A 23,596-nucleotide genomic window follows, 5' to 3' on the forward strand; every position below is an offset into this window, starting at 1 on the left:
AAATAAAAAATACTTATATATTTTGTATTTATATATTTTATATTTAATTATTTAAGAATAAAAGATTATGTTGCCGTTTAAAATATTGTGTATTAAAGTATTATTATTTAAAGTATTTATTTATGTACTAGGATATTCTATATTTATTAGAGTCCATCAATACTCTTCTTTTATATTAACCGTTGATTTTTATCTAATAAGATCTAATAACCTATATAAGTTAGGCTCGTTCAATAAGCACATAATTGTTAAGCTCGTTTTAGACAAATCCCCTAACACGTGCCTTAACTAGCATATTTAGGAATAGTTTAAAAGAAAAAGTTTATGGCATATAATTCCCTAAAAAAGTATGCGTTAACATTTCTAAAAAATTTTGGAACATTTTGGTCGACCATTTAAGCTTTATTTTTGGATTTTGTTGACCTTTTAATCTTAAATGAGGCCTGTGGTGAAGCTAAATGGGCCAAAAGCCTGATCCATGTCCAATGATTGGATCCGAAACCAGGCTTCGTTTCGGACCCAACTCTCAAATCACTGAGTCAGTGAAATGTGAACTGAACTGAAGCTCGAAACGCAAAGCAGGCGAAGATGGCAGTGGAGATTGACGACAAAGACTTGAAAGCCGCCGGCGCTGAGCTCTTCGCTGATGGCGGCAATCGCGGTGTTCGCATCCATGGATGGCTGATCGAGTCTCGCACACACTCCATTCTCAACTCCGCAGCTATCCAAGAGTCAGTAATTTTTCGTATTCTCAGTTAACCCTAACTTTGCAACTTTTTAGGATGTTTCCACATTTTCATGGCGATGTGAGAAAAATGTGACCCTTTAATTGCGTATATTATTCTTAATTGGATATTTGAGCCTTTGATTCCTTTGCTTTGTTTTGTAATGATGATGGATCATGTGTCGCAGGTGGGAACATAAACTTGATACTAATCATTTACCGGAAATGGTTTTTGGGGAGAACACGTTGATTCTGAAGCACTTGAGCAGTGGCACCAAAATTCATTTTAATGCGTTTGATGCTCTTTGTGGTTGGAAGCAGGAAGCCTTGCCACCAGTTGAAGTTCCTGCAGCGGCTAAGTGGAAGTTTAGAAGGTAATGGATGAAATAATGCACTACCATGTTTTCTACCGTAGCTCAAAAATCAAAATTCCTTTGTTATTAGATACATCATGAAACTGCTTAGTATTTGATTGCGGCATTTACTCTTATTGGATTGGATATGAATGTTTTCTTACCACCATGCCATTATCATCGTGATAGCTTTTTTTGCACGAGGTATTTATGTTGTAAGTCTCACATTCTCTTTGGGGAAAATGTGCAGCAAGCCTTCTCAGCAAGTAATACTAGATTATGACTATACTTTTACAACACCTTATTGTGGAAGTTGCACAGTTGAGAATGATAAAGATATGGTATGCATTTATACGTTCTTCTTCTTTATGGACTGAATCTACCAACTTGACTGCATTTCTTTTTCGTTTCGAGTCATTTGTTCAAACAACATGATTTTTGTAATGTGTGATCTAACTGCTTTCAATAATTTATTGATAACTACAGCTACATAGTGATAGAAGATATTCAATTTTTGTATGGCAGAATGCAAAAGAAACTTCTGAGAAAACAAGCAATATCCTTTGGCAAGACTGCAAGGAACAAATTGATTTGGTTGCATTGGCATCCAAAGAGCCTATATTGTTTTATGATGAGGTGAGTAAAAACTACCTTAACTAATCACCTCGCTAGTCTGTATTCAGAACAGTTTTTGTATACGAATTTTTTTATGGGCCTTGGGATTTCTTTTCTGCATTGTTTAAGAAAATTGTGCTCACGTGAAATCAAGAAATAGAAATAACATGTAGTTGCTGTTGATCTGACTATTTTGACTTGTTAATCACCTAATCTGCATAGAAAGTAAAATAGTTTAGTTAGTCTGCTATATATTTATAATATTCCAAATCCAAAGTGTTAATGTATACTTTATCTGAGTTTTTCATTTGTAGTAATAAATTGCCCACATTCTCTTCTTTTATAGCATTTGCTTTTCATGACAAATAAGTTCTCATCGTGGACAGGTAGTCCTATATGAGGATGAACTTGCTGACAATGGAGTATCACTTCTTACTGTAAAAGTGGTAATAACTTTTCCCCCTTTACTGATGGGGGTTTTCCTTGTTTGTATGAAAATTAAATATGACTGCCAATGACTAGTGGCATCCATTTTTTGTTTTGTAGAGAGTAATGCCAAGTTCTTGGTTTCTTCTCCTGCGATTCTGGGTTAGCAACTCTCTTCGTTTACTACGTTAACAATTTTCTTACCTTGCAATCGTATAACATGCCGAAGATTTCACTAAGGATCATCAGTTCTGTTGACGATCTTGGATCTTCTAGACAGCACATTTACTTGCTTTATAGAGGCTCTTGAAACTCATTTTTTATTGATTGATCTGGTACTTTTCAGCTTAGAGTTGATGGAGTGCTCATTCGACTGAGGGAAACTCGCATGCATTGTGTATTTGGTGGAAGCACAAATCCCATTATACTTCGGGAGACTTGCTGGAGAGAATCTACATTTGAAGCTTTGTCTGCTGTAAGTGTGTAATGTCCAATATCCATGTGCATCTTGTTCCTTACAGTATTTCCAAAAATAGTTTCCTTCCATTTGACACTTGAGACAGCATCTGTTTGCGGATTGAGTGCTTGTCTAGTGCTCGCTATGCTGAGATGATCTATGGTAATGATTTTAGGAATTTTTAGAAGCAAATTCCATCATGGATGAATTAGATGCTATTGTAGTTTCTGGATTAGCATTACTGAAGCAATTTCTGTCTGTCTCAATATCTAGAATTCGCATATCAATCTTAAGCAACAGGAATAGTAAAAAGACATTGTCAGAGAAAATAGTTAATTTAGGAGAGATTTGTAGAACACCTTAATTTTCATTTCTAAAATTCTGCTTAATAATTATTTGTTCATTACTTCCTTTCATGTTGTTCGGTTTGATCCAAAAGATAAGAAATGATTATGTATTAGTTGTGCAAAGTTGCAAATAATAGAAGTAGAATTGATGTCAACCAATTATTTCGTCATTTTCTCCTTTATGTGGCAAAACTGCAGGTCCCACCCAAACATAAAACCGTAAAATCACAAAAAATAGGTCCCACCGAAGCATTGTCTTCTTTTCCCGTTTATGTCTCTATACAATTCCTACTCATTTGGACAGATTGAAGAACCATGGGCTCCTTTTCATGCATCTCTACCTAATATTTTCAATTATGTCTGTTTTGTTATTAAACACACAGAAACATCTGAGTTCTCAAATCTCTGTTATTCCTAATTCTTTGCTTTATAATCTGTCTAACCGAAAATTTTGGGAATGTTCAAGTCTGTTGACGTTGACAGCCAGCTAGATGACTGGCAGTAGTGATAAACTCATTGTATTATACTATTATTACTTTAGACTTTGGACTGATAGTTTTTCTTTGTTTTTGTTTTTATTCTTATAGGGCTCTTATTTCTCCTGCAGTTTCTTTGTCTTAGCTGTCATCTACAAGAATGGTTGTAATTTGATGTTTAACGCCTCTCTAATTGATTGGTTCATGCAGAAAGGATACCCTTTTGATGCCGCTACATATAATGATCCAAGCATAATCAGCCAGAGGCTCCCCATCATCATGCATAGGGCTCAAAAGCTTGTTATTTCCTCTTAAGTTATATGGCTGTAAATTCCCTATAATGTAAAGGGATTATAATCAATTCTTGTTCATATTTTTATTCAAACTTCTGGCATGGCTATTGAAACTATTACTTGCGTCATGAGGTAATATCAAGTCAAGATGCGTACTTATCATGCTCTGTGCTTATAAAATTTATTATAGAATAGAATAATTAAAGATGGCAAAAAGAGGAAATGCTTGGAAGTTGGAACTCAGCATATACTCGCATAATAGTCATTTGAGAACAAGGATTTGCTCAAATGCGTCAACAGTTTGAAAGTACTTTTTCGTCTTGGAACACAACCTCGTGAAACATTCTTCTATACAACTTTAGCATTCATTATCATGCAAGAAACATTTCCCTTTCCTGCCTTCATGTTTCAATCCTCTCGTTCAAAAAATAGAAAAGAAACAAAGAAGAAATTCATCTTGTAGATATCACTAATATTACCAGCTTTACATCTCCATAGAATTTGGTTATTAGATAGTTTATAAGTTTGTGACAATTTTCATTCCCAGTTAGTTTTTTAGTTCAATTAGGTACACTTAATCTCAATTCTAATATTTCACCAATTTGTCGGTCTGCCTAACAATTAGGAATTGATTCTATTATTTAAGTATGGACAAGTGTTATCTTTGCTTCGATATTTTTTTTGGGCACTGGTCATTGCTTAATTCGTGCGTTAAAGAAAACATATTTTAAGAATGCATCGTTAAATTCTGAATAGAAATAAGTCAATAACTATCATTTTGTTGTATTATTATGTTAATCCCGATGTTGACACGCCAATAAATGTTCATGTTTTAGATAATTATTTTTTGGGTCCGAAACCGAAAGGTCAGTATTACAATTTTTACACTTGTATTAATATGATTTAATCTTGATGTTGACACGCCTGCCTAGAAAGCTTCTTTTTTTTTTTTGCGTTTTAATTTTTCAATTGCTTGTAAATCTGGATTCGTCAAATTTCAATTAAAACCAACCTTAATACAATTATTAAGAGTTGAAACTTCACGTGTATTGGTGGAACTTCAACTTGAAAGTACATAGATAGCCTTGGCCACAACATTTTGTCAGTGAAATACGATGTGATTCTCGAAAGTACAGGAACTAAGAAAAAAAACCCAAAAAAAAAAATCAGATTTCCAAGGTTAGCAAAGCAAAAACTCCTGGATAAGTTAGACACACGCCAAAAAGAGCACTGCACATGAGGATTATTTCAAGCATCATTGAAGTAGAAAATAGTAGGTAGATATATATATATATAACAATATCTATAACATGTTATAGACAGAGGAAAACATCCTTACCCATCACAGTAAGTAGTACCAACCATCATCCAAATCCAAGCTCTTGATTCTTGGAAGGTGAAGGGTCCTACCTGTTATCAATCTTCAAAAACTCCTGTGTCACAGTCTGAGGTCTAAATCAAGCTTGAGTGGTTCCTGCTGCGGCTCTGGTTGTTGTGGAACCAAGCGAAAGCTTCCGGGCCAAACCAGATCAGTTGGCTCCTCAGCCATGAAAGGTGTCCGTGCCATTCCAAGCCCTGATGATGCATATGCATCATGAAAGGTTGGTGCCACCATGGCTCCTCCACTTCCACCACCTCTGCATGGCTTTTGCACCAGTGAATGAGGCTGAACACCGAGTGATCGCATCATTGGAGTGCTCATCATGGGAAATCCCATCATGGCCATGGTCCGCTGATTGTTTGTGATGATGATGAATCAGGGTCCCCTGCTGTTGTGAGTGATTTGCCTCCTAAACTCAGGTCCAACCACTCTTGAGGATTATTCTCATGATCACTTTCGTCATTGTTCTTTCCTTCATTCATCATCCCTTCCCCTTGTTGTTCCTTGGCTGTTGTCAAAGTAGCCTCATCTTCCTTGATCATCATCCCCAAATTCTAATACAAGTTGTTGTGAGTGGTGATCAAAGAAAAGTTTAATTATTGAGAAAAGGGGGAAGCTTAAAGAATACCTTTTTGAAGGTGTTAGATCAAAAGTAAGAGAAGAGAAGAAGAAAACTAAAATGAAGAGAGTGGGAAGTGAGATTGGAAAGGTTCTTTTTTTTTTTAAACTATAATTTTGTGTCATCCCAATCAGTAACCCCACCTAGTGATGCTTTGTGCTATAGGGAACAATGCTTATGTCATCTTTTCAAAGCTTAGGATTCCCCATTATAATCTTTTTTCTCCTTTTTTTCCTTTTTTCTCCTCACAAAGTACCAACCTTTCTTGGCTATCTTAGGAATAGCCATAGAAATACAAGGTTGACAATACTAAATCTTCCCCATTCATTGTCAAAATCAAATCTCACAAATTTATTTGAATTGCCTGCCATGTGTGCCTATTACCCCCATCTATGTGTATCTATCTATCTTTCTATATATCTGCCATACTTTATTTTGTTTGCTGAGTAGTGAGTAGGGTACATATATATGATGATGGATTCCAACATGGAGTCTTCATGTTTATCCACATTGGCCACTGTTACAAGAATTTGCATTGGTGTTTTTTTTTTTTTTAAATTATTTCCCACCTTTATATTCCAATTGATAGTGAAAGTAGGTTCTGACTTGTGAGCCTAAGCATATGTAGGGTAGTGTGTGTTTGGCTTTTCATTGCTTTATGATTTGATGTTTTGTTGGGAGGAACTGTACCCAGCTTATTTCCAAAATAATGGTGGCTAAAAAGTTGGAAACAAGATAATGAGGTACTTCCTATTTTAGAATAGTATTTTCTGTCTGGCTATGGGCATCTACGTGGGTGTTTTCTTGTTGGGGCTTCTTGGTGTTCCCTTCCAAACTTATTGTGGCCAATGTGTGAATGCACAGTTGCCAGAAAATGCATCAAAGGACCAACTTGCAACTTGCACTACTTCATTCAGTTTTATTTAATCTAATTCAGTGGTCCTAGATGGAGCCACTTGTACTTTGGCCTAGCCTCATCAAACTCACTCATAACATGGCAAAATTATTCACACCTTCCCTTGTAACTTGAAGTTGGTTCTTCACATCTTTCTTTTCTTTTTTCGTCTAATAGACACTGACATCTCAACGACCAATTAGACCCCAGCTTTGTGGAGTTTACATTGGAGTTTGGAGGTTAAAGTATGCATTTGCATATCACTGAATCCAAGGGAATAGCCTTGGCTGCTGTCTCATGGTCATGGTCTTTTTTGATAACCACAAGAGAGAAAAGCCAGATATTTCAAGTTTTTACTTTTTAAGTTAGGGTGGAAGTGGAAATTTTATTATATGAATTTGATGTATACATATAGATTTACCCCATAGTTATCTCACAAGAGTGAATCCAAGGTAAATTGATCAAACAAGATGGTTTGTCAATGAATGGAGATCCAACAAATCTAACAAGATTAAGGTACAAGAACAGAAGTATTGTATAGAGAAAATGACAAGATAAATGTGACAGGCTTGATGACAAATGCAGCAACAGAAGAAAATTAAAGAAAGGATAAATGAAAGTAACAAGCAAACAATTGCCTCTTGAAGTGTGGATGGATGAGTCATGGCTCACAATGGGATCAAATTTTGCCAAATTCTCCATAGTTGGTTATGGAAATGCAACCATTAGGCAAGAATCGGGGAATGTTCCTAGTCTGGTTTATACATATTTTTATTTTATTTTTAAGGTATAATACACTCTTTAAATGTTATTTAGATTCAACAAAAATTTACTTCGATTGTTAAATGTTTGATGCAGCCAATGAGTTATAACTCAAATGCTCCATACTCATCTAAGAGGTTGCGGGTTCGAATCTCCCTATCTTTACTAAAAAAAATAATGTCTGATGCAACTTTTTTTGTAGTCAGGAGAGCAAATCGGTTAGAAAGTAGACTAATGATTAGAGATAAATAAACTTAAAAACATTCTGCGGAGTTAAAAGAGATCTAAATATGAATATAAGACATCTTACCTAATGGGGCTTTTGTGGTTGTAGTAGTAGTATAATACACTGCTGAATATAGAAATTAACCTTTTTTTTCTAATTACCAAAAAAAAAATTAACTTTTTCTACAGTGAACATTTTTTTAAGAAAAAAAGAATGGTAAATGGCTAACTAAATAGTTTAATTAATATATGCTAATAGTAAAAAATTATTTTATATTTATCAACCAATTGAACTTAAGGCTCTGAATGACTGACCATCCACGTAGTGTAAAAAATATATTAAAAATATATTACTACACTAATTTCATGTGTAAAAAGTTCACAAAAATCAGTCCGATGTTTAAAACATTACTTTCAACCGAATAATCCAACGGAGAAACTTGTATTTAGTTTGATTCGGCTTAAACAAACGATATACTTCTTATTACTTCGTTTAACTTTTTGAAGAATTACTCTTAGAAAATTTAAGTTTAAAGAATTACTTTTTAATTGTGCGTAGTTTGAATATGTTAAAAATATGTGTAAAGAATAGTGAAATTTCAATTCGCAAAATTAAAAGTAACTTTATTTTGGTTATCCTAAAATAGGAATTAATTTGAACAGCCAAACTTAAGTGTGGGCGGAAACCAAACATTCTCTTAAGCAGTTCATACTCATAGAATTTAAGATCATTTATGATTCAACACTTTTCCTCTATTCTTATTTCTCCGGCACAATTCCACTTTAGTTAGAATTTGGTTAATCCCACTATATGTGTCGCCCCCTTTCAATTCTTGCAAGAAAAATGCATCCCTCCATTTGTGTAAGGAAAAAAAAAACTACTATTCCCAAAAACAGAAGTAGAAAACAGCAAACATGTACAACATTTAACCAAAAGCCACAAATAATCAAGGTCTAATCTTTAATGTATTTGCAATTTGAAAAGAAAAAAGAGGTTCTTCTACCCTCTTACTGAATCAGAAATAGTCAAAATTAAGGATAGCAAAACGGATTAGGGTCTCACTTCCTACAAATGTCACTTCCCAGAAAATACTATCCATAATATATTGATCCGCCATATCCTTGAAGGCAGTTATGCAAATCCAATAGCTTTCTCACGTACCTGCAGCAACAATGCAGGTCATAAGAAAATAGAAGTACAGTAGATTACATGTTGTCAGATACAATCTTACAAAGCCATCTCCATAGCACTTGTTTACAAGTTAATATAAATAAAAGAAAAGATTCAGAATTTATATCATCACGCACATGGACATGCATGGCATCATTTACCCCGAAACCATAAAAATACTAGCGATTTCTGGATACTCAACATGGTAGCCACATCTAAAATGTAGATTGGCTTAAGCCAGAACCAGGATGTAACAACTTAAAGAAGTACTTTACTACTTCAACGAAAAGAAGGCAATAATTCCAATCATTATTTACATCAAAGGATAGGTGGTAACTTTATTCGCCACACCATGCCTAGCTGCCTGAAACTTGCAAATTGCCTTCACAGGCAGAATTTCAAGCAGGGAGTAACAAAAACCTCACATCTTTCAGACCAATGGATTGAAGTTGGGTGATAAGTTCAACCAAAACAATTAAAGGGGATTTAGTACCTCAACTCAGGAATCAGGATCACCTGTGAAAGGAATGAAGTTTCCCATTAGTCGTACTAGAAGAACTGATGAAAGGGTTGAACATAAAGCCGTTTCCAGGATGACTTAGGCAGGATTTTATTTTTTAGTTAAAGTAAATTTATACACAGAATAGATCGACAATAGATGGCCAAGTTGTCCCATCACATGACTTCATTGTGAGAAACCTCCATGATTCAGATTGTAAACATAGAAAATCTTATTTGAAACTGATTTCAAGGAATTTAAAAAGACAAATACCAGAAGGATATGTAGGGTATATCTCACTACTTCATTTACTTCCTCTCTAGATGTCATCAACCACTCTCACTTGTATATGGATTTAAGTAAAAACACTTTAAAACTTATAATCTTAGATTAAAGGGGGGAAAAGGAACCTACTATGCAGCATTCTTCTCTCGCCACTGGATGATCAATGTCCTTTGCGCATCACCCATCTTTTCCATTCCTACCTATAAATTCGAATCTTAATACCTTCTCATTAACCAAGCTAGAGAGAGAGACTTGACACACTTCTACCCAATTCACCTCCGTCAAAACTGGACTAACTAAATTTAAACACTTATCTGAGCTTCTCTAAGGCAATTAATTGGAAAACACACGAAAGAAATAAAAAAAAGAGCGTTTTCAAAGAGTGGCATAAAAATGATGATGTTAAAAACGAGGTAAAACATTTTGAATGGGGGTTTTATTTATGTATCCTAGAACCAGCACAAGACTCACAAAGATACTTTACTAGCGATCTTGACAAGAACGACGGAAGGTACCATGGGAGAGATCGCAACAAGCACGCGCGCTAACAGCAAGGTGCGATGTGAGACACGCCACGGCCATCGTGCTATGAACTGGTAACAGTGATTGCATGCACCCTAATTCCCCCAAGTTCCTGTCCCAAACACACATTCACAAATCACAATATATATATATATGTATTTATTTCAAAGATTGGAAAAGGAAAATGAAAATTTGAAAGTGGAACCTGGAAGCAGGGATAGAGAAGCGGCGGGAGTGGAGGCGAGGGGCAGCGAGTGGCGGAGGACGGAGGCGGGGAGCGGATGGGCGGAGGGAAGCCCTAGCTGTGGAGATTAGTGAGCGAGAGAGAGATCCAGAACGCCATGCCATTGCTGATTTGCTTCCAATGAAAATCGAAATCTGAGAAATGAACTCAACAACTGAAGCGTGAAGACTGAAGAGGGGTTTGCGAGGGTTTTGGGATGGCACCTGTGGCTGTGGTAGGTTAAGCCGGGCATTCCTTAAACGCAGTCGTTTTACATTTGGGTTGTTAACATTGGGCTTAGCCTTTCCTCTTAATAACATTATTTTTTTGGAATTGGATGCTGGGCTTAGAACCACCCTAATTTGCTTCGGTCCAAAGTCCGTTTGACCGTATATACTAAACAAATAAAAAATATTATATACCATGACCAAAAAAAAAAAAATATTATATACAACCAACTTTTTTTAACGAGAAAGTATAGAGAACCAATGACCTAAGCGTATAATGTGTATAATGGAGGTTTAGAAAGTATTAGAGATATGATCATTAGTATTATATTGTCTTGTCAGGTTACGTTTTTGTAATGAGTGGTTTCATAACGTGGTATCCTAGATAGTATGGGTGATGTTCATTTTATTCACCCTTTTTTAATCAAGTGATTTCATCCGCTTAAAAATTCATTGGTCAATGGCCAACAGAATAAAACATATGCTTAATCAATTGCACAATTTGGAAAGCCTAACTCCTAAGCTTTACTCTGTAAGATCTTGATACTCAAAATAAGTAAATAACATTAATGGTCCATTCACGTGTAGCTGAATAAAGAAAATATAGGTCTTTTTAGGTATTGAAACAAATGGTAGTATTATACTATTAAATGCCTTTATACCCTCAACTGTTGTGCAAATACATTGATCGAATATTTCACTGTTAAATTACATGATCCGTGGCTAAGATAACACTCTTCTAGGAAGAATACAATTATAAATCATTATAAAATGAAATGAAATGAATCAAGATGTACCAAATGAATGCAAGCTCCTTAGTGGAATTATTGACCAGGTTGGAAGAAAGATTTCAATGAATCACTTAAAGAGAGTATGTCTTCACACACTTCAACTGATTATTGTAAGAGTAAACTATGCCTGGTGATAATTCTGCTAGCACCATGGTTTCTCTATGGTGTAGTCTCACTTGGGATTTCTGGTTTTCTGACCATAGCCCAACTTCATGCAGATCACCTTCTTTCCAGCATATGTTCACTGTGATCCCGCCACGTGCTTTCAATCCTTTCACGCAGCCGTTCGGCCATTTGTCGCGAGGCAATGCCGGAAGCAAGTAAAGGTCCTTCATTGTGCTCTGAACAAGCATTTCTGCAACTGCTGTTGAAAAACTGAAAACATACCATTTGTCAACACTCAACAGGTTTCTAAAGCAAGAGTTTTATTTATGATCAATGAGAAAAGTATATAGTTATACTTCAGCTCAAGCTTTTATATGGTGTTAGTGAGATTGACAAGATAGAAAAATGGTAGAGCTCTTTCATAAATATGTGGTTTACCCAAAGTTAGCATCAATCTGGAATGGAGGATGTGTAGTGAAGAGGTTACTGTAGAGTCCTCCTTCATAATTACTTTCATGAAAAGGGTCCACCAATACAATCAAGTGCTTTATCATGCGATATGCATGCTCACTGTTCTTAAGTCTTGCCCATAACGCAGCTTTCCAAGTTGTTGACCACCCTGGACCTTCCTCTCCTGAATCACAGTGCAATATTTTATAGTACCAAGGATAAAAATTTGTAGCTTTATGTCATAGATACAAGGTAACATAAACATAGTAGTATTGTAAGAAATATCAGGCATGCATATTGTAAGAAAAAGTTAAATGTTCACACCAAAACACAAACCTCTTTTAATTAGAGTATAATCTGCGGCTTTACAGAGGTCTGGAGTTTTGTCAGGAGTTATTGTGTGCCCTGGAAACAGGCCAAATAAATGTGAAACATGTCTATGATGTATTTCAGGGTCTTGGAAATCTTCTGCCTGAAAAACAAATAAGGTCTTAAGTTAGCATGTTGTTTAAAACCAACATAGAATGCAGGACCTTATTTATTCTCTGTTGATCAGTGAAATAAGAATAGATACCATGGACAATAGAGAATGGAGGGCATACATACCCATTCCATAATGGAACCATCACTAGCAATTTTTGTTGGTGGAAGCTTGGACTGAACCTCAGTTACCCTTTTGATAATAGCATCATTACTTGTTCCCAGAACCTGTATTTGAGGAACTTATTGACCAAGATAAAATCAGGATAACAGGAAACAACCGTTGCTTTGAGCACAAGATCAACTTCACCTCAGCAGCAGATACAATTGAAGAGAAAACTTCTTTGATGATCGATATGTCCATAGTAGTCGAGTAGCTCACACTGGCAGGCTTTTGATCTGGTGCAATGAACATGTGCTCTGGTGAAGTTGATGGGTTGGTTTCTAATAATCCATTAGGACCTTCAATCAACCAATCCAACAGAAACGAAGTACAACCTTCCAATAAAGGATATGCCTTATTTTTTAGAAAATCCTAATATGAAACAAAAATCACTCATTACTATAGATATGAATACCCCAAAAAAGGAAAGGAAATACTAATGCAAGTGCCTTCATAACTTACTTTGTCCATTGTATAAGTATAATGCTCCCATAGATGGGTACAAAGCCAAGCTCCACCCATTGGCCATAATGCCCAAACTGCAAGACCTCGATCTGGGGACGATTTAGCCCATATGTCAGAAACTTGATGTGCAACCCAACCGTTTGCTTCATAGTTCACCTGTATACAGTATCAAATGGTGTTCAGGATGCAATATATGAAATCCATGAGATGATGGCTAGATTGCTGTGCAAATGGCTATATGCTATAATAACCTATATTTCGTTTGCTTCAAATGGAGCCGAGGAGAGAAGAAGGAGGAAATACCTTTGCAGTTTTACTACCAGTGACTGACAAAGAGGAAATGTAATCAAATAATGGCTCTTGACATTCATGTAGATTGCAAGCAAGAGTTGGCCAATAGTTCATTTGAAGATTAATGTTCAAGTGAGGCGCACCGCTGCATGATNNTAAAAAAATTAGTATTAAATGAAATGAACATGATAGAAAAACATACTCCCATGCAGGCTCAAGATTCTTGTTCCATATGCCCTGTAGGTTTGAGACCTGAGTTCCAGCACGCGAACTAGAAATTAGTATATACCTACCATATTGAAACAAGAGCTCCACAAATGAAGGATCTTCATCTGTTTGAAAAGAGCTGATTCTCGCCGAAGTTGGAATGGTTTGAGGGATGTTAGATTGAGAGGAAGCCAATTTCCTATCCTTCACAGCAGCCTTGCTGCTTTTTGAGAGTTGCAACGACACACGATGAAATAGATTTTGATAGTCATTCAAGTGGCGTGCATAAAGGTTAGCATATGACAACTTTTTAACCGATTTCATTGTATTGAGGGAATCTGAAGTAGGATTCTTCTTAGAGTTTTCAGGCTTAGTGAATGGCCCATCAAATGAAGAAGAAGCTGTCAGAAGCAAAATAGCAGAATCTGAACCTTCAATCCTAAGCTTTGGACCTTCCAAAACATGCACAACCCCCTTCTCACCAGTAATTTGTACATCAAGGACAGCAGAAAACTTAATTCCCTTCGGATCAATACTTGAATTAGCCATCGATGAAGGTGGTGACTTTGCATTCGGTGGTATCCTTCTGCTAGGACAACTTCCTTCCATTATTACCTGATTTTGGCCACTAACTTGCAAATTGTGAGGTAATTTACTATCCAAAGACACTGTAAATGACAAAGAAGCTGGCTTGCTTGCAGAAATCCTTGACACTATCACTTGGTCTGGATAAGAAGCAAAATGTTCTCTGCTGAATTCAACATCACCAACAGAGTATTTTACTTTTGCTGTTGCAGTATCCAAATCCAGCTCTCTGAAGTAAGACTCATTCGAGTATGCAGCATGAGAATCGTCAAATTCTAGCTTGATATCACCAAGAAGTTGGTATACCTTCACATTAAGACATAACAGTTAGAGATGATTACCAACAATGACTATATTAAAGCTTCTACCAACTCAGAAAAATGAGAATCCTAGTTGAATAAAAGCATGTAACTTATATATTAACAATTTAGCAATAACATATCATGCTGCTGGGTTGTCAAAACTTATTTTGGTGATGGATATATTTACTGTAACAAATTACTTACAGCAGAAGGCTCTCCTGACAAATTGACAGCTTCTTCTGTAGCTTGAGAGTAATTTCTGTTATCAACAAGTTTTCGAACTTTAGCCAATGCTGCTGGAGCACTGCTGTTGGTGTAATCGCCAGGCATTCCAGTCCAAAGTGTGTCCTCTGTTAAAGCAATTCAAGAACCATCATGGTCTCAAATAAATGATAGCAATCTACTTTCAAACTCCAAAAGAACATGAAGCCAAATCTAATTGTTTTTTTTATCCCATGTTGAGTTTCTAGCAACAAACTAAACTGCCCAGAGACAGCATTCTATCATTTAAGTCATAATTAATGGCTTGTATAAGTATACATACCGTTTTAAAGGTTTTAAGATTTTTGTGAAAATAATGTTTTATGTTAATAATTTAAATATGAATAAAAGAGAAACTGAGTACTTATTGAACAGTTTAGTCTTTTCAAAATGCACGTGATATTATGATATTAGGCTGCTAGCTTGGTCCATAAAAGATTTTTGAGATATATATACACACACACTAGTGTTGACATCTTTTGGATCATTCATTTTGTTTTTCATGCTCACCAGTTTATTTATCATGTGACATTATTCGGAGACTAACACAATGTCATATGCATCTTTCAAGAACTAGACAAAAGAACATATTAGAGTAATTAAGTGATAGTATACATTATACTAATATAAATCATAAATGTATATGTGGGAATTAAATAACCAGTCTATTCAAAATAAAACTTTACCTTTTGAAGGGAAACTAAAATAATTGTTTTCCTAGAGGGAGAAAAAAAAAAGCTGATGAAAATATCCAAAAAAACCCGAAAAGATAAGATCCAGCAAAAAGTGTGCAAGATTTGGACTTTCTAAAAAAGAAAGACACTTTAAGACTAACCATTTAGCTGGAGAAGCTCCGATGAAACACCACCCCAAATCATAGCCCCAAGACGGCCATTTCCGATGGGTATGGCATCGGTCCAGTTGATTGCAGCTTCAGAGAACGTAACCTTCAATGGCCTGCTACCACCACCACCACCACCATCATCTTCCTCCATTCCACTTATTGTCCTCCACCACTCTTTCTGTGGGGCTCTCTCCTCCATTGCAAAAGAAACAGATATTCAGAAAAAGGCAGAGATTTAGAAAGAGCAGCAGGGGTACGGTTTAGCTACTTACTGGTTTTGAGGAATGAGAAGGTGAAGCATAGAAAAGAAACAACAGCAGAGTCAGCAATAGCCTTGCAGGAACTTGAACTGAAGTCATCGAGAATCAAATGCCTAATGCAACAACACAACAATTAAGCACACTATGGTACGTAATAATATTATAATGAAATAATTAAAGTTAAAGTATATTATACTCAAGAAATGAGGATGAAAAGAACATCAACCTCGTAAGTCGTAAAGAGAAAGAAAAATCTTGTTGGCGGTGGGAGTGGGAAGAAGAAGAAGAAGAAGAAGTAAATAAATAAATAAATGGCAATGGCACGTGAAGGTGCAGGATAAGTCCGGTGGGAGCTGCAACCTGCGGGACAATCCAGACTGTATGGTTTGTATAGATAGATAGATAGATGTACTAAGATTTACTATATGATATGATTTTGATGATATTTATATTTAAATTTAAATAAAAGAGGAGTACTAACTACTGAGAGCCAATAAATTTTGTAATTTATAATTATTAATTAATTATTATTAATATTTTTAATAGTATAAAATTATATTTAACCATATAAAATGATTCATTTTTTTTAATTAAATACTGTTGTTCTCTAAGCTTTCTCTAAATGAAATAAAGAGAATGGTTTGGTGGGATGCATTTTGGGATGGACAAGAAGCCAAGAAGGACAGTAGTAGGCGGTAGGGGTGTTCGCGGTGCGGTTTGGTTCGATTTTTGAGAAAAAAGTCATCCGATCCAATCGTTTAATTAAACTGCGGTTCGGTTTGATTCGATTTTTTTATCGAAACCATCCGAACCAAACCAAACCAATTAAAATCGGTTTGGTTTGGTTCGGTTTGTTCGGTTTTTTCAATCAATTCAAAAAAGATACTACCATACTATTTCACAAATTCATAATATTGAAATCGACAAACACAGATATACAATAACTAAGAAAGTCTTGATCCAATGAAATTTAATGACAAAAGGAATTCAAATACAACAATTAAATAAGTTTAAAAGTTAAATAGTCAACAAAACTGAAAATAAATATAAATTTCCATCAAAAATAGCCAAGTTGTGGTGTCTTCTCCAACAAAACAGTATAGACCATTAGAAAGCTGTATAGAAAAGTTCAGTATAGAACATTAGAAAGCTGTATAAAAAAGTAACCAACATCTACAACTACTCTTAGATACAGGTTACTTGTGTAAAATCATATAACCACAATCCAAAAGTTAAATGAACAGATTAAAAAACAAATCACATAACGAAACATCATAACTAAAATCAATTTGACCTTGAAACAAACCACATAGGATTCCAACTTTCAAGATGAACTGTAGGAGCAGCAAAACACAAAAATATTAAATCAAAATCAGTATCTCATAATATTAACTAACTTGTGCTATACTAGATAAAAGAACTTACAATCACTCATAGACAAACAAATCTTTTTCTGCGTCATGAACCGTCCATTAGGTGTAGTCATGCTACAATATAGAAAGTACACATTGAGTCAATATCATGATAAAACACATTTGGAAATGAGAATTGACAAGCTTACAGTAGCAAGAAGGATCACCTGATTCTAGGAGGCTTATATGGATATTCCGGAGGAAACTTGATTTTTCCATAGTAATATCCACCTAACAAGAGGAGGAAAACATAAATAGGAATTGATAGCAATACATAACCTTGGACATTTTAGAAATAACAATCCCAATAGAACTAAAAAGTTGAAATGCAATAATCACAATTTGCTAAATTGACAAACCTGCAAAAGGTGTTCCTTTGCTTCCCTCCAACCAACAATAAAGTAATTCAACAATATACAGTTTCTCGTGACATATACTAAATCATTAGATACATTGACAGAGATAATCTAATACTTCAAACATGCTTCCATTATCTCATTATTCAAATTTATCTTTTACCATACTGATTTCAATAAACTGAACAATGAATCAATAACCAGCAACAGTACCAACAATAAAATAATTCAACAATACCAAAATTACCTGACAAACAGCAACAATGACAATAAACAGCAATTGGTAAACAATAAATCAACAAACATCAAGGCAGCAACAATGAATCAACTAACAACAATACCAACAAATCGCAAGAACGTGGGTTCGCCGCCGGCCTCGAGACTCAAGAACGTGGGTGCACCAGTGCAGAGGCCAGAGAGTGAGACTGTGAGAAGAGAGGGCTAGGTTTCGAACCGAAAACCAAATTAAACCACAAAAAAATAATAAAACATATTTTTCGGTTTTTTTCGATTTTCAGTTTATTCCGTTTTCGATTTTTTCAGTTCAGTTAGTCGATTTAGTTCAGTCCGGATCGGTTTTAAACACTCCTAGTAGGCGGTAGATACGGTGAGCTAATATTGCATTTAAGAAGGAAAATCTCCCTCTTTACACACTATCCATCACTCAATAAGTAACAATCAAAGACCCAATTTATTTTCTTTTCAGATCATACAGGTAAAATTGTTTTACCAATTATTAAATCATTAAATCATTTATAAAAGATACTTTTTAAAATTTAATGATATTTTAAATATCACAAAAAATAGAAAATATCTTTGTTTTATGAGTAACAAATACTTTTTGGATTTGATTTGAAATTTTATAAAAATATAATTTTTTATTTTAAAAATATTTTTTACTATTAATAAAATTTAATTACTAAATTTTAGTAATAAAAGGTCACTTTTTTAATTAGGTTTGTAAAAAATTTCCATTAAAATTCAATTTTTAAAATAAACGCGTTTCACTGTACTGCATTCAGATCTTAGATAATAAATAGAAACGAAAATGAGATGTTCCAACCGGTTTAGGTTTAGGCACTGGCAACAACTCACCAAGTTTGTGCCATATATGTATCCAACAGTTCGGTGATGATCATTATCCCCATGCATAAAAAATATCAGCATGCTGAGGCTTCTGCTGTGGGGTCACATGCCCAAATAGCCCACTAGCATTTATTGTTTTAATTGCTACTTCTTAATTATCTCTGAGGGTGCCTATAAAATTTAAAAGTTGAAAAGTTAAATGTTTTAGATACTCAAATCGTAAATGTCACACCCACTATTAGTTTAAATACAACTAGAGTCAGATTCACGCAAAATTAATTATACTTTACGGTATAATTTAATGAATATTATATTATTTAAAAATTAATTAGATAATATATAATTTAATGTTAAATTTAAATTATTTATGTTAAAAATATTTTACAAAATATTTATTTGATAATTTGTATATAATTTTATATAATTATAGTACTCATACTTTGTCTTCTCATATAATGTTCTTTGCTTTGCAAATAATTAAAGAAAAAATTAAAAAAATTGAATGAAAATGAAAAATACCAAAAATATAATATCAAACTATATCATGATATATTTGAAAATATACTTAATAAAGAGATGTGTCAAATTTAAACTTACTTCGATTTAGAAAAATAAATAAAAATAAAAAATATCAAAAATATAATATAAAATTATGACTTAATTTTATAATTATTTAGTAAAAAAATATGTAAAATTTAAATTTATTTAAAAGAGTAAGATAAATATATTATTAATATGTATACGTTATAAAATTTTAATATTAGTAATTAAAATTTTTATAATTACTATTATTATAATATTTTTAATGTATATTATTGTATTTAATTACTATTTATGTTTTAGTGAATAATAATAAATAAGTTATTTTATTTTTTTAAAATTTTATCAAATGATAATTGGTTGATTTTTAAATTTTGTCAACTCATTAAAATTGCTTATGTGATATAATTAGAAGAAAAATATATGATCTAAATTTATTGTATAAAAAATTAGTATCAATTTTTATATAATAAAAATAGATAGGTAGATTGTGTTCACTACTGTGTCAGGAAAGTGATGTAGTGACACTTTGCTTAACTTTTAAGTTGGTATCATATATGTAAAGTAATCCAAATTAAATGACATAGTAAAAGCAATTAATTTTGTTTGCTGGAGTAATGCAGTTGAAATTAAGAACTACTCTTTCTCATACTATTCAATTTTAAAAACAAAAAATTTAATTTTCAAATATGAATCAAAATACCGCAAGCAAGTAACTTCAATCAAGTACTAATAAAAAATGAGTAGTTAACGTTCTGCTAGGATTTCCATTCAAGAAGACGACCTTGTACAGAGAAGCACTAAGAAAGTGAAAATCCGAGAAGAGGTGGATCTTATCCAACCTTCTAAGGGTATGGAAATTGTCCCAGCTAGGGAAGATTCGTCCACAACAACGAAGGGATCATATAAAGATACACTGTTGACGAGTCCGGGGCTTACAGATGATCAGAAAAGCTTGCCAGATATGGAAAACGATAGTCCTAACCCTGAAGACAAGTGGTATAGAGAGGATAATGACCAAGAGAATGTTGATAAACCGTTCGATCCGTGCCCCACAATCCCTGTGACTAAGGAGGAATTCGAAGAGTGGTGTAAACCATGGAAAAATGCTCTCATGGTAAAAGTGCTGGGTAAACGTGTGACTTTCGCATTCATGGAACAACGACTCCGCAGAGACTGGGAAAAGAAAGGTAAGATTCATGTGATTGATATGAATCGTGACTACTTCTTGGTTCACTTTGCAGATGAGGAGGACTACACACACGCGCTTATGGAAGGACCTTGGATGATCGCTGGTCATTATCTCATTGTTCAAAGATGGCGACCTTTTTTCCTTTCTGGTCCGACAGAGATTAGAAAGATCGCAGCCTGGATTCGCATTCCAAACTTGCCAATCGAGCTGTACAATAACCGATTCCTCTGGAGAGTTGGCTCAGCAATTGGGCACATGCTCAAAATTGACCGTACAACCTCAATTCACTCAAGAGGTAAATTCGCTCGCATATGTGTGTAGATCGACCTGGCAAAACAACTAGTACCAAGAATCTCAGTACTTGGCTGTGAACTACACCTTGAATATGAAGGTTTGTACCAAATCTGTTTCTCATGTGGCAAGTACGGCCATAGATCTGAACAATGCGTGGAACACGGTACCAATAATGGCGACTCTACGGGAGTGAACCGTCATAGTGACAATCCGCAGGATGAGGTGCCGGCCGGCAGTGCCGCAGACGAAAATGGTAAGGCCGCAGAATCACAAGATCCCCCCAATCATAGCAACGGTAAGCCCAACCCGGACTTCGGGCCGTGGATGATGGTGCAACGTTACAATAATAGGAAGAAAACCCAAATAGGGAAGAAACCTCATCACGCCAATCAAGATGCAATTACCATATACAGCTCTGAAGAAGGGAACTCCCCTAAAAGGAATAATCCCGATTTAGGATCCCGCTTTAATATTTTACAAGAAGAGAATCCGGAGGATATACAGGAAGATAGGATTGAACATGAAGTGGACCAAGGTTCCTTGGGAAGGAGTGGGCCTCAAGTTAAACCAGCCCACGTCATAACAAGTAAGATCCAAGTGCAAAGACGGACTATCAAGCCGGGTGCCGGAAAAAACCCTCAGACCCAGCAAAAATCTGCTACCCGACCCAAACCACTACTCGAACCGGGCAAGAAGGAAAATATGGGTAAAAGCAAACACAAAACACCAGGACCTTCTATGGCAATCCCTAAAGAATCAGACAACCCCATGGAAACTGCGAAGGGGAAGGATACCAGCACTGAGCGCGACGGTATGGAAATGATGGTAAATGATTACATGAGAAGGATGGAAAGAGATCGATGGGAGGCCTTCAATATTCTGAAGGAATCTCGAAATAATCTGGGGAAACATGCGATAAGAGGAAATCTCCTCTTCAACCCAGATAAACAACAACATCCTACAGCGGAGCGAATGGAGATCACAGAAGTCAGTGGCAACCATTTAAATCAGCTCGATGTTGCCATGACTGAAGCTGGGGGTGGTGGAGACCTGAGTGCACCATTATCTCGGGACCAGGTGGGTCCACTGTCCGGGGCTCATCCCTGTAGATAATTCTGGCTGTGTAGCCTCCTCCACACACCAGGTTTGATAATGAATATCATTAGTTGGAATTGCAGGGGGGTAGGAAGCAAAGCATTCCCTTCACTCATCCGAGATCTACGACACGAGTACGACACAAATTTTTTCTTTTTTCTGGAGACTCATGTGAGTGGTATTCGAGGAAATCAAATTCGGGATAAGATGGGATTCGATCAATCCTTTGTAGTGGACGCAACCGGGCATGCTGGTGGTATTTGGTGTCTCTGGGATTCATCTATTTGGAAGGTGGACGTCCTGGAACATGGGAAGCAGTTTGTCCACTTGAAAATCTCTGGTAATAACTCAACTCCCTGGCTACTCTCTGCTATATATGGGAGCCCCCAAAGGGCGACCAGGAAACTGTTATGGCAACATCTTAAAAATTATGCTGCTAATGTCAATTTACCCTGGTGTCTGATGGGCGACTTTAACGCCATGCTCCATAACCACGAAAAAAGGAGAGGGGCACTAAATAGTAATCACAGGGCTTGCAAGGATTTCCAGGATTGTGTATCGTCTTGTGGTTTGGTTGATTTGGGTTTTACAGGCTGGCCTTTCACCTGGAATAGGGGTAACCTCGCTGAAAGATTAGACAGGGGATTAAGTAACATTGATTGGCAAATTAAGTTCCCTGAGGCTATTATCAAACATATGCCCATGCTTAAATCGGACCACTCCCCTATCTGCCTGCAACTTTCTCCAGCATTCACTCAGAATAGAGGGAGAAGACCATTCCGTTTTCTTGCGGCATGGATCACCCACCCAGAATTTGAAAATGCTGTGAATGATTCTTGGAATATCCAGGACTCCTGGGCTGAAGGCATTTCGGATTTTAAAAGCAGGATTAAGGAATGGAATAATACAGTTTTCGGCAACATCTTCCATAGAAAGCATAAAATACTTCGACGCCTTCAAGGTATCAACATTAGCTTGGGGCATTTCCAAAACCCCTTTCTTGAAAAGCTGCAGAAAGATCTATGGGTAGAATATGAACAAATTCTCATCCAGGAGGAAATGCTTTGGTTCCAAAAGTCCAGAAGCAAGTGGATCGAATTCGGGGATCGCAATACTAAGTTCTTCCACGGCTCAACTATGATTAGAAGACGCAGAAATAAAATTGTTTCCCTGCAGAACGACACCGGTGATTGGTTAACTGACAAGGTAACTCTAGAAAATATGGCAACCTCCTTCTTCAATGATCTCTATACTGATAGCCATCCCCACACCCCCTTCTTTCTACAAAAAATGTTTCCCACTCCGAGTAACTTGGACCTCCACACGTTAGGCCGGAATGTATCCAATGAAGAAATCAAAGATGCCATGTTTAACATTGGTAGTTGGAAGGCCCCGGGCAGAGATGGCTTGCAAGCCATTTTCTACCAGAGTCAGTGGAACAGAACGGGCAGTGATATATGTAACTTAACCAAGAGCATTTTCCAGCAACCAAACAAAGTCAAAGAGGTAAATGAAACACTGATCACCCTTATCCCGAAAGTTGAACCTGTTTCCCACTTGAAGCAATTGAGACCCATCAGCCTTTGCAATGTCTCATATGAGGTGATTACGAAAATTCTGGCGAATAGGCTGAGAAGTGTCATGAGCAAGTTGGTGAGGCCGAATCAGTGCAGTTTTGTTCCTGGTAGACAGAGCTCCGACAACATCATCATCACTCAAGAAGTCATTCACTCTATGAGAAATAAAAAAGGGGGGAAGGGCTGGTTGGCCATCAAAATCGACCTGGAAAAAGCTTATGATCGTCTTAAATGGAGCTTTATCAAGGAAATCCTCTTGGATATCGGTTTTCCTTCAAACCTCATTAATCTAATCATGTCCTGTATCTCGACGGCCAGAATGAGAGTCCTTTGGAATGGG

At 35.8% G+C, this 23,596-nt stretch overlaps 3 protein-coding genes and 1 pseudogene across 15 annotated transcripts; 1 reads left to right on the plus strand and 3 right to left on the minus strand.

The window, feature by feature from the left end:
* The first annotated feature begins 521 nt into the window (after positions 1–521).
* On the plus strand, positions 522–3,850 carry LOC107467315 (TIP41-like protein). Of its 2 annotated transcripts, none has more exons than XM_021131301.2 (8): positions 522–731; positions 913–1,098; positions 1,328–1,418; positions 1,564–1,713; positions 2,079–2,138; positions 2,239–2,280; positions 2,465–2,593; positions 3,609–3,850. In XM_021131301.2, exons 1-8 carry the CDS (start codon positions 589–591, stop codon positions 3,711–3,713), a joined length of 906 nt encoding a protein of 301 aa, XP_020986960.1. In that variant the 5' UTR covers positions 522–588; the 3' UTR covers positions 3,714–3,850. The 2 variants fall into 2 exon arrangements, with proteins under 2 accessions (XP_020986960.1, XP_015941850.1); XM_016086364.3 differs by having other exon boundaries at positions 526–731; positions 1,603–1,713.
* Positions 3,851–4,934: 1,084 nt separating this feature from the next.
* Positions 4,935–5,973, minus strand: LOC107467318 (uncharacterized; annotated as a pseudogene).
* A 2,525-nt stretch (positions 5,974–8,498) lies between these two features.
* On the minus strand, positions 8,499–10,510 carry LOC107467316 (protein NONRESPONDING TO OXYLIPINS 2, mitochondrial). Of its 6 annotated transcripts, XR_002367823.2 has the most exons (5): positions 10,256–10,509; positions 10,044–10,162; positions 9,658–9,728; positions 9,238–9,260; positions 8,499–8,735 (listed from the first exon to the last, which is right to left on the minus strand). XR_002367823.2 is itself a non-coding variant. In XM_016086367.3 (4 exons), exons 1-2 carry the CDS (start codon positions 10,396–10,398, stop codon positions 10,012–10,014), a joined length of 294 nt encoding a protein of 97 aa, XP_015941853.1. In that variant the 5' UTR covers positions 10,399–10,510; the 3' UTR covers positions 8,499–8,735; positions 9,238–9,260; positions 10,000–10,011. The 6 variants fall into 6 exon arrangements, 5 of the variants coding, with proteins under 5 accessions (XP_015941853.1, XP_020986962.1, XP_015941855.1 ...); XM_016086367.3 differs by lacking the exon at positions 9,658–9,728 and having other exon boundaries at positions 10,000–10,162; positions 10,256–10,510; XM_021131303.2 differs by lacking the exon at positions 9,238–9,260.
* A 608-nt stretch (positions 10,511–11,118) lies between these two features.
* Positions 11,119–17,919, minus strand: LOC107467313 (alpha-L-fucosidase 2). Of its 7 annotated transcripts, none has more exons than XM_052253664.1 (14): positions 17,814–17,919; positions 17,284–17,347; positions 17,130–17,191; positions 15,717–15,793; positions 15,436–15,634; positions 14,544–14,689; positions 13,448–14,343; positions 13,258–13,390; positions 12,952–13,110; positions 12,637–12,861; positions 12,453–12,554; positions 12,183–12,318; positions 11,835–12,030; positions 11,119–11,666 (listed from the first exon to the last, which is right to left on the minus strand). In XM_052253664.1, the coding sequence occupies exons 3-14, from the start codon at positions 17,188–17,190 to the stop codon at positions 11,363–11,365; spliced, it is 2,634 nt and encodes an 877-aa protein (XP_052109624.1). In that variant the 5' UTR covers position 17,191; positions 17,284–17,347; positions 17,814–17,919; the 3' UTR covers positions 11,119–11,362. The 7 variants fall into 7 exon arrangements, with proteins under 7 accessions (XP_052109624.1, XP_052109622.1, XP_052109623.1 ...); XM_052253662.1 differs by having other exon boundaries at positions 15,436–15,637; XM_052253663.1 differs by having other exon boundaries at positions 15,436–15,637; positions 17,476–17,919.
* Between the last annotated feature and the right edge of the window lie 5,677 nt (positions 17,920–23,596).

This window comes from Arachis duranensis, chromosome 9 (assembly GCF_000817695.3).
Source record: "Arachis duranensis cultivar V14167 chromosome 9, aradu.V14167.gnm2.J7QH, whole genome shotgun sequence".
Classification (NCBI taxonomy): Eukaryota; Viridiplantae; Streptophyta; class Magnoliopsida; order Fabales; family Fabaceae; genus Arachis; species Arachis duranensis.

What these genes read in the sequence shown, in the direction of transcription:
- LOC107467315 (XM_021131301.2), top strand. Translation starts at nt 589, where the DNA reads ATGGCAGTGGAGATTGACGACAAAGACTTGAAAGCCGCCGGCGCTGAG. An exon ending in AACTCCGCAGCTATCCAAGA is followed by an intron (nt 732 to 912) that starts GTCAGTAATTTT and finishes CATGTGTCGCAG; the next exon opens with GTGGGAACATAAACTTGATA. An exon ending in CTATATTGTTTTATGATGAG is followed by an intron (nt 1,714 to 2,078) that starts GTGAGTAAAAAC and finishes CATCGTGGACAG; the next exon opens with GTAGTCCTATATGAGGATGA.
- LOC107467316 (XM_016086368.3), bottom strand. Translation starts at nt 10,398, where the DNA reads ATGGCATGGCGTTCTGGATCTCTCTCTCGCTCACTAATCTCCACAGCT. An exon ending in TTCTCTATCCCTGCTTCCAG is followed by an intron (nt 10,163 to 10,255) that starts GTTCCACTTTCA and finishes TGTTTGGGACAG; the next exon opens with GAACTTGGGGGAATTAGGGT.
- LOC107467313 (XM_052253662.1), bottom strand. Translation starts at nt 17,190, where the DNA reads ATGACTACACCTAATGGACGGTTCATGACGCAGAAAAAGATTTGTTTG. An exon ending in CAATTGTATCTGCTGCTGAG is followed by an intron (nt 12,555 to 12,636) that starts GTGAAGTTGATC and finishes CCTCAAATACAG; the next exon opens with GTTCTGGGAACAAGTAATGA. An exon ending in CAGATTGATGCTAACTTTGG is followed by an intron (nt 11,667 to 11,834) that starts GTAAACCACATA and finishes GTATGTTTTCAG; the next exon opens with TTTTTCAACAGCAGTTGCAG.